The sequence below is a fragment of the Gopherus evgoodei genome, chromosome 17, assembly GCF_007399415.2.
Source record: "Gopherus evgoodei ecotype Sinaloan lineage chromosome 17, rGopEvg1_v1.p, whole genome shotgun sequence".
Lineage (NCBI taxonomy): Eukaryota > Metazoa > Chordata > Testudines > Testudinidae > Gopherus > Gopherus evgoodei.
The window spans coordinates 3,193,733-3,210,142 of record NC_044338.1 but is presented as its reverse complement, the minus strand read 5'-3'; the positions used below and the strand labels follow the sequence as shown (position 1 = coordinate 3,210,142).

Here is a 16,410-nt window from a genome sequence, read left to right as displayed (position 1 = left end):
TGCTGAGTACTGCAGCTGACAGAACTTGATATCAATGAGTATCACACAGATCTCTCCATCCTGCCCAAAGCTTTCAGCTCAGCTCTGCACACACCCAGCCCAGTCACACTCCTTATTTTCATCTGGCTTCTCTTACTCAGCACAAAACCAAATGCACACAAGATGACATTTGGAAAGATGAATGTTTCAGCTGATGAACCTGCCAGGTAATAGCTGCTGCTGGAAACATGGGGGGCAAGGGGGAGTATGCCAGAGAGATTAAACTCAACAGTCCTTTCGAGAATTTAAAAGTTGACTCCAGAAAGTTTATTAATTGGGATTCTGCAGAAAACTACAGGGAACTGAGAGCCAAGATTTCCACTGACTTGCTTTGTAACCCTGGGCAAGTCACAGCATCTTCTGTGCCTCAGTTTCTCCATTTGTACAGTGAGGATAATATGTGACACTTCTTCAAGGTAAGTAAATGACTTACACCATGTCTACACCAGCACTTACGTTAGCCAAACTTTTGTAATGCAGGGGTGTGACAAGTTTTGCCAGCATACGCAATCATGTGCACAGTGCTATGTTGGTGGGAGATACTCCCCCACCGACACAGTTACCGCTGCTCGTTGAGCTCGTTTTATTATGTTGACGGGAGAGCTCGCACTGATCAGCTTAACATGGCTACACAAGCGCTCTTACAGCAGCCCAGTTGTATCAGTACAGCTGTGCTGCTGTAAGCGTAGACGTGGTCTAAGTATGTAACATGCTTTGGTATCTTCTGATGGGCGGTAACAGAGTACAAGGTTATAGTGACGTGTTGTCCCCCTTTAAGGTGCCACCTGATGTATTGGGATACCACTGAGCCTGCCTGTTCTACCAGCTAGGCCCCCTTTACCCTGTCTTGCTGAGCCAGGCTCTTAAGTCTCCTCTAGCACACACACAGGCAGGGCCACACTCCGCTGCAGAAAGGCACAGACTTGGAGATGAGCTCTGAGAAGACTCAGCTTGAGACTTGCCCCAGCATGTAGGTGCCCACCTCCCTTGGAGTGCTGACCATAGGCACCGACTCTATGGGTGCTCTGGGACTGGAGTACCCACAAGAAAAATTAGCAGGTGCTCTGCACCCACTGGCAACCAAGCTCCGCCCTGCCTCTTTCCTGCCTCCTCCTCCAAGAGCTCTGAATCCCTGCTTCTCCCCCTCCCCAACTCTCCCAGTGCTCCACCCCCCACCCCGCATCAGCCACCTAACAGTCATTTGGCGGCACTTAGGACTTTCCAAGAGGGAGGAGGAGGAGTGGGGACACGGCCTGCTCAGGGGAAGAGGTGGAGAAGAGGTGGAGATTTGGGGAAAGGGGGTGGGGAGGGGGCTGGGGTGGGAAAAGAGGGGGTAGGACAGGGACTTTGGGGAAGGAGGTGGAATGGGGTGGGGCAAGGGTGGTGCAGGAGCAGGGCTGGGGTGGGGCTAGGGGGTCAAACACCCACTGGGCAGAGGGGAAGTTGGTGCCTATGGTGCAGATCCAAAAGGTATATTGTCTTGTGCTGTATAGAAATATCTTCACAGCGCAAGCTCATAAAAAAAAGTTCACCCTCTCCCTCACTGTGAAAAGAGATATACGCAGCTTCTTGCCCCACCACAGATTGTTTTGTTTATTATTAAACCCAGTTTATGCAAATGTATTAACTATAAAAGGCAGATTTAAAGTGATAATACGGAACAGCAAACAAAACAAAGCAGATTACTGAGCAAATAAAACAAAATAACACACACATATTAAGTTTAAGATCTTAAAGATACTAGTTTCAAGAAGTAATTTCTCACCCAAAATGTTATTTTAGGCAAGCTGCAGAGTTTCTGTAGCTTAGAGTTTCAGTTATTTCTTCTTAGAGCCTGGACCCCTGCCTCAGGCTGGACTAACCTCTACCTTTCCCCTCAGGTCAGTTCTTTTGTCCTTTCAGGTACTTTCAACAGTGTTACTTATTGCGTAGGCAATGGAAGAGTGTCCTGTTTGCTTTCCTTCCCAGCCTTAAATACAATTTACATAAGGGGGGAATCTTGTTTCCCAAACTTGACCTCCCTGTCCTGTTAGTGGAAAATTACTAGAAGTCCAAGATAGTGCTTAGTACCAGGTGACAGGAGCACCTGACTAAGGCCTTGTCTACACTGCCACTTTACAGCACTGGGAGCTACTTCCCTCATGGAAGCAGCAAAGAGTCCTGTGGCACCTTATAGACTAACAGATGTTTTGGAGCATGAGCTTTTGTGGGTGAATACCCACTTCGTCAGATGCATGTAGTGGAAATTTCCAGGGGCAGGTATATATATGGAGGTGGGGCTGGTGCCGCGACTACACAGCCACGTAACATTGCTAGTGAAGACATGCCCCTAGCAGTGTGTCAGCTACCGCCCAGGACTACTCTCAGGAAGGAGAGAGATTAGTATCTTCACAGTCTTGTTTCTTCGTAACGGCCCATCAAGGCTGATGGCCTGTTGTCTGGTGGGTGTCTCTCGAATATACAGACCCAGTTGTAATTGTTACATAGTCCATATTCCTAACTTTAGATACAGAAATGATACTTGCATACAAATTGAATAATCACATTCAGCAAGCCATAACCGTTCCAATGATATCTTACATAAGCCATCTTGCATAAAGTATATCTTAGTTATGCCATATTCATATCATAACTATTTCTATGAAGAATATGGGGTATAATGTCACAGTTATTTAGCTTCATTTGTAAACCTAAAAATTTCATAGTTTGGGAAACACTGACCTTCCCATAACCCTGAGATCCAAGGATGGGAGGGATTCCAAAATTTACCAGCTTGGATATACACCTGTATAGCTACACCTTTTCAGCCAATTTACTGCTTAGTAGATGCAAACATTACACAGGCATTTCCAAAGACCTTCCCCCATTCTCCTCCAGGTTTGTTGTTCCTCCAGCTCCTTTTGCTACAAAGGAGCATTCTGAGCAACAGCTGTAAGAGCTTTAGAAATCTGGCCTTTAACTCTCTGCTTCAGGGCTCCCCACGCCAAGAAATAACCCAGTGGAACAGGAATCTACATCCAAGGCAGCTCTCCCTGTATGTCATTTCATTTTACATACATTTTCAAAACAGCCAGGAGTTTACGTAGCCAAACATCACAAAGCAGGAATTCTAGCTTGGGATCTGTCTCCAGTTTCGTTTGCTTAGACTCCACTTGCCAGGGGGATGGAGGGGGTTGGCCCAGTCTTCCTTTAAGCTACCTCTGATTTACTGCATTAGCTTCTAATGAGGTAGACAGGGTAGTCTATGTCAGCATAAAAAGAATGGTGTGCATGGCTTAAACTCCATGAGGGACAGCCTACACACCAAGAGCTGTGTTTAGACAGGCACAAGTGGTGTCAATTATTCATTATCTGCGACGCTGGGAACACACACTATTGCTCAAGGTCACCAAAACAAATGTAGGAGGGTTATGCTCAAGGGACTATGCAACCTTGGCATTTTTGGTTTCAATATTTTGTTTCATTTAAGTTATAGCACAGCAATAATGTTACAGACACACCACAATATACAATCTGAGTTTGTATAGTGTCCTTCAGATAAAACTGCATTCTAGAGAATTAACCCAGCCACTGACTCAAAAAAGAAGAAAAGGAAGAGTGAAAGGAACAGGTGTAAGTAATGATTTCAGTTGAGATCTGGAAGAAGGTGGTGTAGAGCTGAAGAGGCAGAGAGAGATACAAAGGCTGTGCCTGAGGGCAGAAGCTGGGGTTCTCTCACACCAAGAACGGGCTAACGCTTAATGCAGGTGGGATGGGGAGAGCAGTACTAGACTTGCAGGAGGGAGTAGGAAGGGGAGTGGAGTGAGGCTAGTGAGAGGTTCAAAACCAGACAGGGGAAGTCTGAAGTTGAACTTGAAAGGAAGAGGAGCCAGGGGAGTCTGTTGCAGCGGGGGGCAAGGAGGTCACACACTGTCTGTACGACATGGTAGGGGTCTGCGTTCAGCACATCAGAGTTTGGAATCTTGAGACATGGGATGCCAACACCACAATTCCTGCCCAGGAGAAAGATCCAGAAAGTAAGCACAAGCATCAGACCTTTGGGTCCTTTGTTGGAAAGAGCAGAAATACATGATCCCATGCAGATCAAAAACGCGGGCAAACGCATAGCGAGGAGAAAGCTGAATGTCAAAACCAGGGGCCTCTGGGTCAGACAGAGAGGCACAAAGAATTCTAGGTTATCAGCCAGCCACACAATAGCCACCTGGATCTCCCAAAACCGAAGTCTTACGTTTCCCAGCCAGGCAAATATGATTACCTAGCCTGATTCTGCATTCAAGCTACTATTCCAGCTTTGCCCTGTCCACTGCCAAAGACATCCTGGAGCTACTGCTTCAGTGGGGTCCCAGCAAGTGCACTTGCTGCAGCTTAACTTCTCTCTGTTGAATCTTTTCTAAAGCCTCATTCTCTCAACACAAGAGATTTCCCAAGGGACACTCAGTCTGACCTCTGTCACTTCTGGTCCTAATCTTCCTGTAGGTGAGGAGATACAGTATTATAATTTCACCTTCGGTATATGTCCTTAGCATGCCTATGGAATGAGAGCATTCAGCTTTATATCCTCCTTCCTGCTTTTATTATATTATATATAGGGGTGTGGGAGAGTGCACCCACTGAAAACTCTGTTGCCATCAAAGCCTTCCACAGCCTGAGCAGACATCCTCAAAGTAGTCAGAAAAAGACGAAGCCATAACAATGAGCCCAGATCACCCTCAAAGCCCTCCAAAGGGTTCTTTGGGACCATGCAACTACTCCCCTGAGTAAAGGCTACAGGATCTGGTATGTCCACGCACACACAATATGTAAAGCACCTGGGTCTATTCTCAGCATTAAAAGGCACTTTATGAATTTAAGATTTAAATGATTACTGATTATTTGTGCATTACAAAGCCACAGATGCACATTCTCAAACTTGTGCCGATATTGCTCAATGCAGATGTTCTCCTTCAGAATTAGACGTGCTGAAGCAAAGCTGAATGCTCAGTCAGCTACCAGTTCTAAGGTGGAAGAACAATTTTCAGATTTAATCTGGTTGCTACGAACCAAATCAAGATATTATTTTATATTTTTTAAAGAGTCATATATCCTATTCTCCCTTCCCCTTGTTCTATAGGCATGGTGGATGAGTTTTCCAATACAGAGCCTCTGCTTTTATATCTGACATATGTACTCCATATGGATCCCTACAGTGATGCTGCCCTGGCTGCAATCCCTGGATCTCATGCTGCAGTGTCTGGCTATGTTCTCTTCCTCCTCACTGCCCTCCGAAGAATCTTTGGCCAGGGTGACTCTGTTGGCTGCGGAAACTCAAATGCCTCCATGAAATGCGAGTGACAAGCCTCCATTAAATTCTAGTGTCTTGGCCCTGCTTCACTGAAGAATAGGATCTGTGTTTGGGTTACTATGATGCCTTTACAGTGTTACATTATGCACAACTCAGTTGAAAGGAATACAAATTTCCATAAAGTTTTTATCCCTCATTGGTTAGCAGCATTGCTCTACCCACTGCCTGAACACTGGCAAACCCTGCAGAGGCCATGATAAATAGCGAGGTCACAGCCAAATTTAATAAGGTCTTGCATTCTCTCTGAAATGCCACCAGAGAGAAGACAAAAGCGTATGTTAGCTGAGCTCATCAGGGAAAGCCGAGTGTTTGCACAGAGTACTTGGTATGCAGATGGCGTGGCTGGCTGCCTTTGGAAACTGGTGCAGAGCTGAAAGCAATTGGAAGGAGCGGAGGGGCAGAGCTCACCAGGAAAAGACACTGGGGACAAGCTCCACAGGAGGCCACTAGGCCAACATACCACCTCACCACCCTGCTTTGAGTCTTTTTTTAACTCAGCCTCTTGCTCCCTCTGCTGTGTGAGGGGAGGTGGGCCTGCATAATTGCAAGGGGAGAGGAGACCTCTGTGAGACAATCTGTCTCTATTAAGATGTGATCCACTCAGAAAAAAAGTTTGAGCACTCCTGGTTTATTCATTATTAGGCATTGGACTGGGCTTGGCTATAATGCTGTGTATGTCTGGTCTGGGACAATGAGACGTTTCCATTTTGCAACGACTACGATTGTTTCTGGAGGACCCTGCTGGGTTTCAACAGCAGCATGGAACAGCCCCATCCCCTCAGGCAGCAGTGATGATAGAAAGTTCTCACCATGTCTTAGCACCAGCTACTAGTGCCACCTAGTGACTCCTCTTTGTAACTGGCCAATGTGAGGCTCTTACAGTTCAGCACCATTACATCTGAATTGAGAATGACAAATGCACAAGTTTGGGCATAACAATTCAATTAACATTTCTGCAATGCTTCTGAAGATTTGTTTAATTCACAAAAAACACTTTCACTCTTGAATTATACAGATGAATGTTATAACGCATTGTTATTTACTGCAATCAATATTAAAAAACAAGGCACAATGAATCCTAAATACAATAATCTGGACATGAAGACAATATTGTGTATGCTAAACAGTCAAGCAACATATTTAATGAGGTTTACCAGCATTTTAAGAACTGTTATGCCACTATTAAGTTATCAATTACGACAAGTATATGGACTGAAAAATTAAATAAATAAAATAGCTAACGTACTGAATTAAAATCAAAGGCAGTGTACAGCTGATCCAGCAGTAAAAGCACATGAGGACTGGGAAAAAGAATCACAATTTTGCTAATTTTACAGTTTGCCCAGAAGATTTTTTTCTTCATTTTTCCACAAAAGGCAAAGGGTTGATTTTTTAGTGACCCTGTGAAAATGGCAACAATTTTGTTTAGTGTCAAATGTGTGAAAACTTGCTATTTTTTCCAGGAATAAAAATTGACCATTGTTTGCCATGATAACATATGGTCATTGGCAGAAAAGGCAAAACTTCCGTCTGGATCAAACTTGGGAAAACTGATAGCTTTGCTCCACTCCAACATTGTGGTGGAACACTGACTTTAAGGTGTGTAGGCTATATTCAAAAGGTATGTCTATGAGGCACAGAAAGCTCTCTGCCTGTGTCATTCTCAACATTAACATTATAGCAGGAAAGGGCTCATTGCACTACTCGGATGATCATATGAGAGACTCAGTTGGTAACTTGGTAAGAACTTGGTGAGAGAAATTGATCTGCCATCCAGTTTACTCTTACCTGTGCTGGACTTCAGTCGATTCTCAGCAAGCTCAGAAATTGCTCCTGTTGTAATAGTCTTCTTCAGCCTGGAGACACCAGAGGCTGCTGTCACCCCTGGCTTTGTTAACATGTCATCACTGCTAGCTCTTTTTAGCTGCAAGAAAGAGAGAGATCTCGTGAGCAATCAGAAGAATGAGAAATCTGGTATGCCCATGAGCTAGATGATTTTACAGACATACAAGTTGAAAGAAAAGTGCTGACACACTTGGAGAAGGGAGTATTTCAGAAAAAGGAAACCCACTGAAATATTGCTTTGGGAACTGTAATCCGGAGTAATTTCTGAACATTCAGAAGAGGGGAATATCCTTCTCCCATATATTAGAGGGATTTTCCCAGCTTGGCACCAAGGAGATCACTGCAATGCAAGGACATATTTTTCCTTTGGGCCAAGACCCAGGACAACATCCCACAGGCTGAGAAAAAAATGAGACTGATGAAATTTGACTCAGATACCAGGCCTAATGGACACCACTGGCTACTCCCTGATCCCCTGGTGCAGCAGGCCCAGCACATTCATACATGTGCTTGAAATTTTATCTACTAGGTGGGGTTATTGGTACCAAATTCAACAGCCTGCCACGGTGGGGGAAAGCATTTTTGTATTAATTCCTGCCTTTCAGTGAAGTGGACCAAGAGGCAATGCAGATTTGGTGATGCAGGCTATAGTGGGGGTGAAGGAGGGAGAACGAAATAAGCAATGACAGAGGGGATGGGGTGAAAAATCCCCAGAGTCCCATTCAGAAGCTCCTGGTCATCAGTCATGGCACCGGAGACTTCTCCCCATGTCCTGGTTGGATTTGCACTTGTTCAAGCACCTAGGCTTCTGAACATAAAGAAAACAAGCAGCTGAGGAAACTGAGGCACAAAGCAGGCAAGGAACAATATAAAATAACTGGCATCTCAGTGCATCCCTATGCCACAAAAGGTACTAGGCCTTGGAAGAATCTGCTGTTTTCTATTTCCGTTTCAGCTGAGGCCATTTTACACTGCTGGAGCACAGTAGGGCCTTGATCTCAGATCCTGACCTGGGAGGGCCAGGCATTTCTAATGGAGAGGCTGTCTGCTCATTCCCATCTCTCTGCCAAGCAAGAATTGATGAACTTAGCTGCATCATAAACTCTGCTTTGTGATATGAACAACGAGCCCACTAGGGACTGAGCCAAGATCCCAAATTCATTTAGCTGAGGACTGCAGGCTAAAAGGAAAGAGCAGAGAACACAGAGTCTGCTATCACAGTTACCAAAGGGAAATCCTTTATCTTAAGTCTGGCATCACTTCAGGGGCTTCATTTATTGAACAGCAGTGAATAAAGCTAACCCAGAACAGTTTGGTAGGTGCTGGTGCTAGCATCACTACTAGAAGATGCAGGATTTGATTATCAGTGTGAAAATGGAAGAATGTATCCAAGAAAGGGCATTTCACTGTTCAGATTGCCAGAGGGAATCATTCTCAGCACAGAAATGCATCAGCTCTCAGGTTTAGACAAAGAAGCTGCAGAAACCTCCAGATTATTATCCATACAGCCCCACTGATGTGGTTCACAAATTTGGAAGAAGACAAGATGCCTACCCCAAGGTGTGTTCTAAGCAGGTACTTAAATGAAGTGTGGTTGATACACAGGAACTGGAAGCCTTGGTGGTCCTGTAAAAAGCATAGCTAAGGGAGCATGAAGGGGGACCTTCTATTTAGAGGAAGATGCAGATAATTGGTACCCAAGATGCTCAGGCAATTCAGGACCCACTAAACTGAACTAGTTACAGCTGCTCCCCAGGGGACATGTCTAGTGTGACTGCAGATTTGTCCCCTCCCAGACATTCAAGAAAGCACTTGGAGCATGCAGGATGTGGGAGGGATTTGTGATCTCAGGACAAGTGATCTAGTTACAAGCCTGATACCTAATGGTATATGTGGAGCTGCTGCATCACATTTGCTCAGGCATTAAAAAACCAAAACAAAACACTAGAATAAAGTTTTCCTGCTTTAAGTTTCCCAAAGTATTAAACAAACTTATGAATAAGGCTCTACTAATATAGTGAGTCTGTAAACAAATTGTGTTCAGTAATAGTTGAACATTTTTTCTGAGAGAGGAAATGCTACGCAGGACAGCAAATTTATGTCCACAGGACTTCCAATTGGACAACCCACCCAAAACTGACAGAAAGGATCGTGCTTTAATGTGTCAAGCAATCAAAGATTGGCATGATAACAATGCAGCATCTCCTCTTCCAGTACTGCAGTGCAGTATCAGCACTGGGGATGAACCAAAGTCCTGGTGTGACATTTGAACCAGGACCTCCCACCACATGGCAAGGTGCCAGCCTGACCTACTACAGGGCACTAGACACAGAAATATAAGAGATGTTCCAGCATATATTTTAATGTAGTTTTTATTGGTTGAATTTCCACTAGCCAGCTCACCACTATGTATGTTAATATTCCAAAATCAAACACTAGCTGCTAACACCCACAGTTTACTCAGTAAACTTTACTGCACCTGAAAAAGCAAGACTGATTTTTTTTTCCTGGTAATCCAAGGTCATTCTAGAGGCATATTCAGGAAATTCATGCAAACCTGAAAGACCAAAAAACATATGCTTCACAAGGAAAACATTGAAATGATGTTAGCCTAGACCAACGTAAGGAGGAGTCCATCTCCGAACCCTTGCCAGTTGAGTTTCCCTTTTTGTGCACTTCCACAGCTCAGATTAACTAATGAGTAACCTTCAAGAGAGAGAGAAGCCTTTTGAGAATCTTAAAAAGACAAGGCGCTGTAGCATCTCTCTCTAGACTAGAGTGAGATGTTAGTGGATAGAAAAGAGATGAGAAGGGAGTTTATACTGCAAACACATGCCATGGTTAGTGGGTTCCTGAATTGTAATTTTTTAAAGCAAGATCAAATCTCTCTAAGCTCCAATTTTCTTCTCTCTTTCATCTTTTCATCTGACTTCGTCTGTGGTTTCCCAGACTCTGGGAGCATGTGAGCTTTGATAGCCAAAGCGTTAATCTACTGCAGGAAAGTAGACATCTGAAGTTTTGCATTTTGGCAGGGCCTTTGCCAGTCCATTCTTCAGAGCAAGACAAGGCAATCTGACTTTCTGACCTCTGCAGAAGTCTCCATCCATTTTCTCTACAGAAACTTCTACCAAGTTCACCACTTTTCATAGTGCCAGGTGCACCTCACTGCCCAGTCTGTCTTTCCACAGCCCCTTGCTCACTTTTCCATTTGATCTTCTTTTGTTTGTACTGTAGTTGCTCAGCAGGCTAGAGATCAGGGAGGCAGCTAGAAAGAAAACACCATGTTCTTTAAAAGATGTACAATGAAACATATCAGGTTCCCTTGCCTTCCTGCCCATACATACCTCTACAACACAAGCTCAGAAGTGCCAGCACAGCACCACACTTTAGAGGAAGGACCTTATAAAGGAAAAAAGATTGGCTGGAGCCCGGGGCTGAAAGTGTCTAATTTCTGAGATGCTTAGAGTTGTGGGAGTCTGTAAAGTGGGTATAATATATGGACCCATTGCACTGGAGGCTGCAGGGGTTAATAAGTGTTTGTAAGGCTCTTTGAACATTAGCTCTGTAGAATACTACATATTGTTAGAAACAAAATCTCTGTTCCCAAGTTCCTATTTTTTCTTCTATACTTGGACCATATTGCTCTCTTTGTTCAGGGTCTGCCAGAACACAGATGCAGCACTATGCCAGGTTTGGAATTTGCAATAAAATGGAACATTATTTTCATGTGCATTTCTGGTCTTATTAAAATATATATAAAAAGATGAGTATGATAAAATGTAAACATTCTATCATAAACAATATTTTTGCTATGTAACTTGCCTTTTCAAATGGGGGGAAAAACACAGATTATAGGACACAAGATTATCTCATAACCCTTAACAAATCTCCTTTTTGGGAAAATAAATTCTAAACCCTAAAAATCACCCTCCACTCCTACCCATTTAGTGCAATCCAATCCAATCCAATCCAATCCACACCCACCCATCCACAGAGTACAATTTGATCCACACATACCTTGTACAGACTAATCCTTCACCCACAACACACACAATATATCCAATGCATGTACTACACCCACACACACACCCCAAGTCCAGTCTCTCCTCCCCCACTCACACACCATGGTCAAATTCCCTCCATCATCCTCACCACACACCAATCCACACACAGAGACAAATCTGGAATGACTACCCCAAAACATACAGTATGGTCAAAAGTATACAGGCCCTGTGGTATAATAGGTTTCAGAGCGGTAGCTGTGTTAGACTGTATCAGCAAAAACAATGAGGAGTCCTTGTGGCAGCTTAGAGACTAACATATTTATTTGGGTACGAAAGCTTATGCCCAGTGAGCACGAGAGGTCTGTGTCTTATGCCCATGAAAGCTTATGCCCAAATAAATTTGTTAGTCTCTAAAGTGCCACAAGGACTCCCTGTGGTATAATAAGCATATAGTAGCATCTGATCCAGACATACACACACCCAGTGCCAAAGCACTAAACACTTGGTGACATGCCCCGCCTTAGCTGGAGTGGTAGCTTGGAATGCTTGCACACTGCTTACTGGTTAGTACCTTGCTGAGCCGAGATTCAAAAGCAAGTGAAGTAGAGGATTTGGAGGTCTTCATGCCCGAGGAAGCGGTGAGGAGAGATTTTCCTCGATCAATTCCATGGTTCCCTTGCTTTGCCATTGCACTCCAAGGTCTGGCAGCACTCTTCATTTTCTTTCCAGAGGAGTCAGTCTGCAGAATATCGGAAAGAAATCAGATATTAATGTTTTTAAAGCATTTGGAATCCAAAGAGAGAGGCAAAGGTGCCTGGCGCCAATTTAAAGGGCTGAAAGGAATACACCAAATTCTCCCCTCTCTCTTCACACAGGCAGACATTCAGGCATAGCCAGAGCATGGCCTTCAGAGATCGATAAAGGGGCCTGCAGCCACCCACACCTTTAGTCACATGTTGCAAATCTGTAAGCACATAGAGGGAACACTGAATTCTGCTTGGGCTTGTAATCTCCATAGGATTGCCTATCCAATATTAAAAAGTACAGGGAAAGCTGCAATTTGCATTACATTATGCAAGTTAACTGCAACACTCAGGTTTCAAAAAAGGGTCTAAATGCAGCCACTGAAGAAGGTGCAGTTGTCCTTATTTTTAGCATCCAGGCTTCAGATTCATAAAATGGGCATTACTGAGAAACTCAATAATATTAGGACAGTCCCAAGAGACAAAATAATAACATTTTGTACTGGACTAGGATCTTTCTCCACGCCTCATGCGAAGAAAGCATAAGGGCCTGTACTAGTCCTGAGGATAAAGAGAGGACTCCATGTCAGACTGTCAATCCAGCATCTTCATCTTGAACCATGATTATGTTAAAATATATTATATTCAAAACAGAATCCTGAGACACACAAGCTCTCCTCCCACAATGTATTTATGTTTGATAATTCCTCAGTAGCACAAATTAACCATACTATATCTTTAACTGATCAAACCTGCCTAGAGCTGCAGTAGTTGATATTGCTACAGTGATGAAATGATTGTTCCATTGTATTTCCATAAAAGAGAGACAGTCTCACAGGTAACAGTCAACTTCTCTGCAAAGAGGAAAAAGGAGCTGCAGTCAGTCTTGAATTTTCCAGATATGAGCCTATGAGGGAAGCAAACCCTGCCAGGATTTGGAGAACAGAAATGAATTTCTCTTCCTTGATGTGCCAGCAAGCACATTTTGTCAATTTCCCTCAGTAAGTGGTTTGTTGCCAACTAAATGGCTGGCTTGACTCTTCGAGCAGATCTGCATCCCTGACTTTTCATTATCCATTCCCCAATTTGCACTAGCAACAGCATCATCATTTGGGTCTTACAAGTTCTGCCAGCCACTTTTGGGAGGAAATCACAGATGGCTCTCTCTTCTTCTTCTGTTCTTCAGTCTCATTTTCTAAATCAGATAGGATGTAGCTGCATGCAACTCTTGTGCAGGCAGTTTGTGTTGTGTTTGCCAGACAGGTGGCCAGAAACTACAGGAGACCAGTAGAGAGGCTCGGGTAGATGGACTCCTGCATTTGATTATAGAAGAAGAGGCTAAACCAAGACTCTTGTGGTCATAGGCAGCAGCTCTAACAGATGAGCTAAAATATGGCCTCCCTTAGCTAAGCCAGTAAGTCTCATGGTGAGAAAGACTCAGACTTTGCCCAGGTCTCACAATTTGCTTTGTGCATTGTTCTGGTGAAGTATTCTTGTTAATGAGTGTAGACCCCTGGGAAGCAATCTATTCCGGGCCTAATTACATTCTATGTGAATGACACCTTCCAGGTGTTATGGATGTTCTATTTTAAGGGCATGCAGGTGCAAGAGTGTTCTAGGCTCTCTTTTGCTGCTGTTTTAGGGCAAAAAAAACAATAATTCCCCTCCTTATAGCATCATGGCTTTTCCTCTGCGGATGCTGGAAAAAATATATCAATTTTTTTGCATTGCTCTAACCCCCCAGCTACTAATAAAAACTGAGCAACTCCTATTTTAAACTCTGTGCAGTCACCAACTCCATTGGGAGTTCCAACACATATAGTGAGCACCCAAGAGCTGATTTCATCGGAGGAGAAAATTATCTATTAATTCAGCTACCATTACTGTGCTGCATACACCTGACATTTTTTAACGCATCAGTGAATATTTAACTATGAGGAAATACAATAAATACTATTCTTAAGTCCCATGGTTTCAGAGTAGCATTAACAGGATTCTAGTGTTTTATACGCATTTTATATGGATGTATGGTGATCCACTTTTACACATACAACTCAGGCAATTGCACATGCAAATAGCTTTGCTGAAGAGATTACCAGATTTATACAAACATAGGTTTTGTGGATGCCACAACTGCACATGCATTTTTCCTACTGTTGCCTCGGGACTTCTTCCTGTTTCTATCCCAGCACCCTCCCGCCCAGCCTTGTGATGCTCCTCTCTGGCCTATGAGGTCTGAAGGGATTCCATCTTGAGTCAATGAGCACATTTTGAAGTGCCTGGGGAGTGTTGTGTCCTTTGGACAGCCACATCAGAAAGAAGAAAAGCAGGAGTGGGAGCAAACCGCAGTGAAAGCAATTACAATTTAAGTGGCAGTTCCTCTAACTTTCCCTCCTAACCAGTAGCAACTTAGATACTTGACTTAAGCCAGAGTGGACATGTAAGAATGTAGGGTAATAGACTTGAAATGACATTCCTTTTTCACCATGTCAAGCAAGTGAAGCCAAGGATTGTGTCCATTTTGTTCCAACTTTTCAATGGTCAATAAATTTCAGAATCTATCTAGATGGGACCCTGTGTGGGGAAAATTGGATATTATTGCACTAGCAATCAACACTGAGTGTGTGGGGCGGGGGAAACAGAGATATCATCTCTCTCTATTTCTAAAGAAGTTGGAGTCTCTGAGCTGCAGTTAAAATACACAAGTGGAGATTATTTTGTCATGTTGATCCTAGACTCTTCTTGATTCAGGAAGGAAACTAGAGGCCTGTGCAGAACTGTAACTAAGAATGTGCAACTGGAGCGGCAGGAGAATAATCCATCAAGCAGATTCCATATGCACAGAGATCTTAGTCAACTATAACCATGCCTCTGAGCAGGGATGGACTGAACTTGTTTACAGACTCAATTTGTGGTGCACAGGTAAAGTTAGGTTCCAGGTTTTGAGCACATCAGCTGTTGAAGACATTCTGGAATCTTTCTGTGTGCGCAGCAATTGATTGAAACATCTGCTTTTGCATGAGGGAATTATGAAGTTCCTCTTTCTGCAGAACCAGCACCAAAATTACCATTAGCACACTGCAGTTACTAGACCCAAAAGGGGTAAAGCACATAAACATCTGGACAGATGAAGAGCTGGATGGCACCATATTATTGGGAAGGGGATCTGAGCCTTTCACTTCTAGGTTACAAGCTCAAATCCAATCCAGGTCAGTAGTGATCAACACTCAAAACAATTCAATAACAGTTTGGTGGACTACATAATGTGGACTGGTTGTCTCAGCTCAGTGGCTAAAGTTCCACATCACAAAAGCCACCAGGACACTTTGCAGCACCGTTCAGAGAGGCCAAAAATTAAATAAGTTCCCATTGACTATTTCTCCAGAGCAGGCAGGAGATACTTGACAAGGCCCAGCTTGGCCTACCCAACCTGAACCTGTGCTGTGGGTAAGGAAGATTTCAGTCTCTGGGTGTCAATCCAACATCTTCCATAAGCCTTAAACTCACTTGAAAGAACAAAGTCCATTGCACACGTCCCTCTCATCTTAATTTGCTTTAACTCCTGCATGACACAAGTTGGAGGTTTTAAAGGAACTGCTTGAAGAACAGCCCAAAACAACAAATTACCAAAAAACAGAACAGAAAAGCCCCACTGTTCCCTGGTCAGGGCAGGAAATCTATCTTAAGAGTCAACAGCAGCCTTTCATTTCCTCCAAGAGCAACCTTCTGAGTCAGAGTGAAAACGCTGTTTGTGAAAAGTATGAGTAGCGGGAACACTGGGAAACCTCAAGGAGATAATGAGCCTTTCCAAGCTGCTCATTTGCCTGCAATGAATGGCAAGGCATGTCACTAGAATTAGGTACACACATTAGCTGGAACCTGTCAGCATTCAGGAAACAGAATATGAATGTGGAAAAGTTACTACCGCTAGTTCTCCCCCCAAAAAGAGATAACAGAATGGGGAAAGATAGCCTGTACTGCAGATGGCTCTATTAATGGTGCATCCCAGCTTTGGGAACATAAATTGAGATGTTGCATGTTCCTTGAATGTGAGATGCATATCCTACAGGAGAGCAGAAGTTCAATGTGGCAAGTCTGGGCACTCCTAGGCCTTGAAATGGTAGACCTAGGGTGTGACAAAGAATTAAATATAATTATCTAGAGGGCAGTTGTTAAATCATAGATCTTCTACTAGCGTCTGTGTGCTGGCACATGCCTTAGAAAAGCCCATTTAGCCAGCCTTCCCTGGCCAAAGGCCCTTTGGCCAACAAGAGTGAGAGGTTATAGCCAGAATAAAGGGAACCATTATCAAGGAGCCCCAAATCCTGAGTTTGTGTGATAAATAATCAGGAGTCACAACACATTTAAAAACCATTTTAAAATATGAGAAGATAAAAGAAGAAATTCTATGAAGTACAGAGAGGGATTTGAAATTGTA

General features: G+C 43.6%; 1 protein-coding gene across 6 annotated transcripts in view; it reads right to left on the bottom strand.

The window, feature by feature from the left end:
* The window catches only part of SPECC1 (sperm antigen with calponin homology and coiled-coil domains 1), a 160,978-nt gene that overhangs the window by 117,585 nt on the left and 26,983 nt on the right, over window positions 1-16,410 (bottom strand). For all 6 annotated transcript variants that reach the window (XM_030537135.1, XM_030537132.1, XM_030537136.1 and 3 more), the window contains exons 2-3: window positions 11,801-11,968; window positions 7,169-7,304 (exon numbers count right to left, since the gene is read on the bottom strand). In XM_030537135.1, the coding sequence (XP_030392995.1) occupies window positions 7,169-7,304; window positions 11,801-11,947 (283 nt within the window). In that variant the 5' untranslated portion in view covers window positions 11,948-11,968. The remainder of the gene's footprint in view (window positions 1-7,168; window positions 7,305-11,800; window positions 11,969-16,410) is intronic.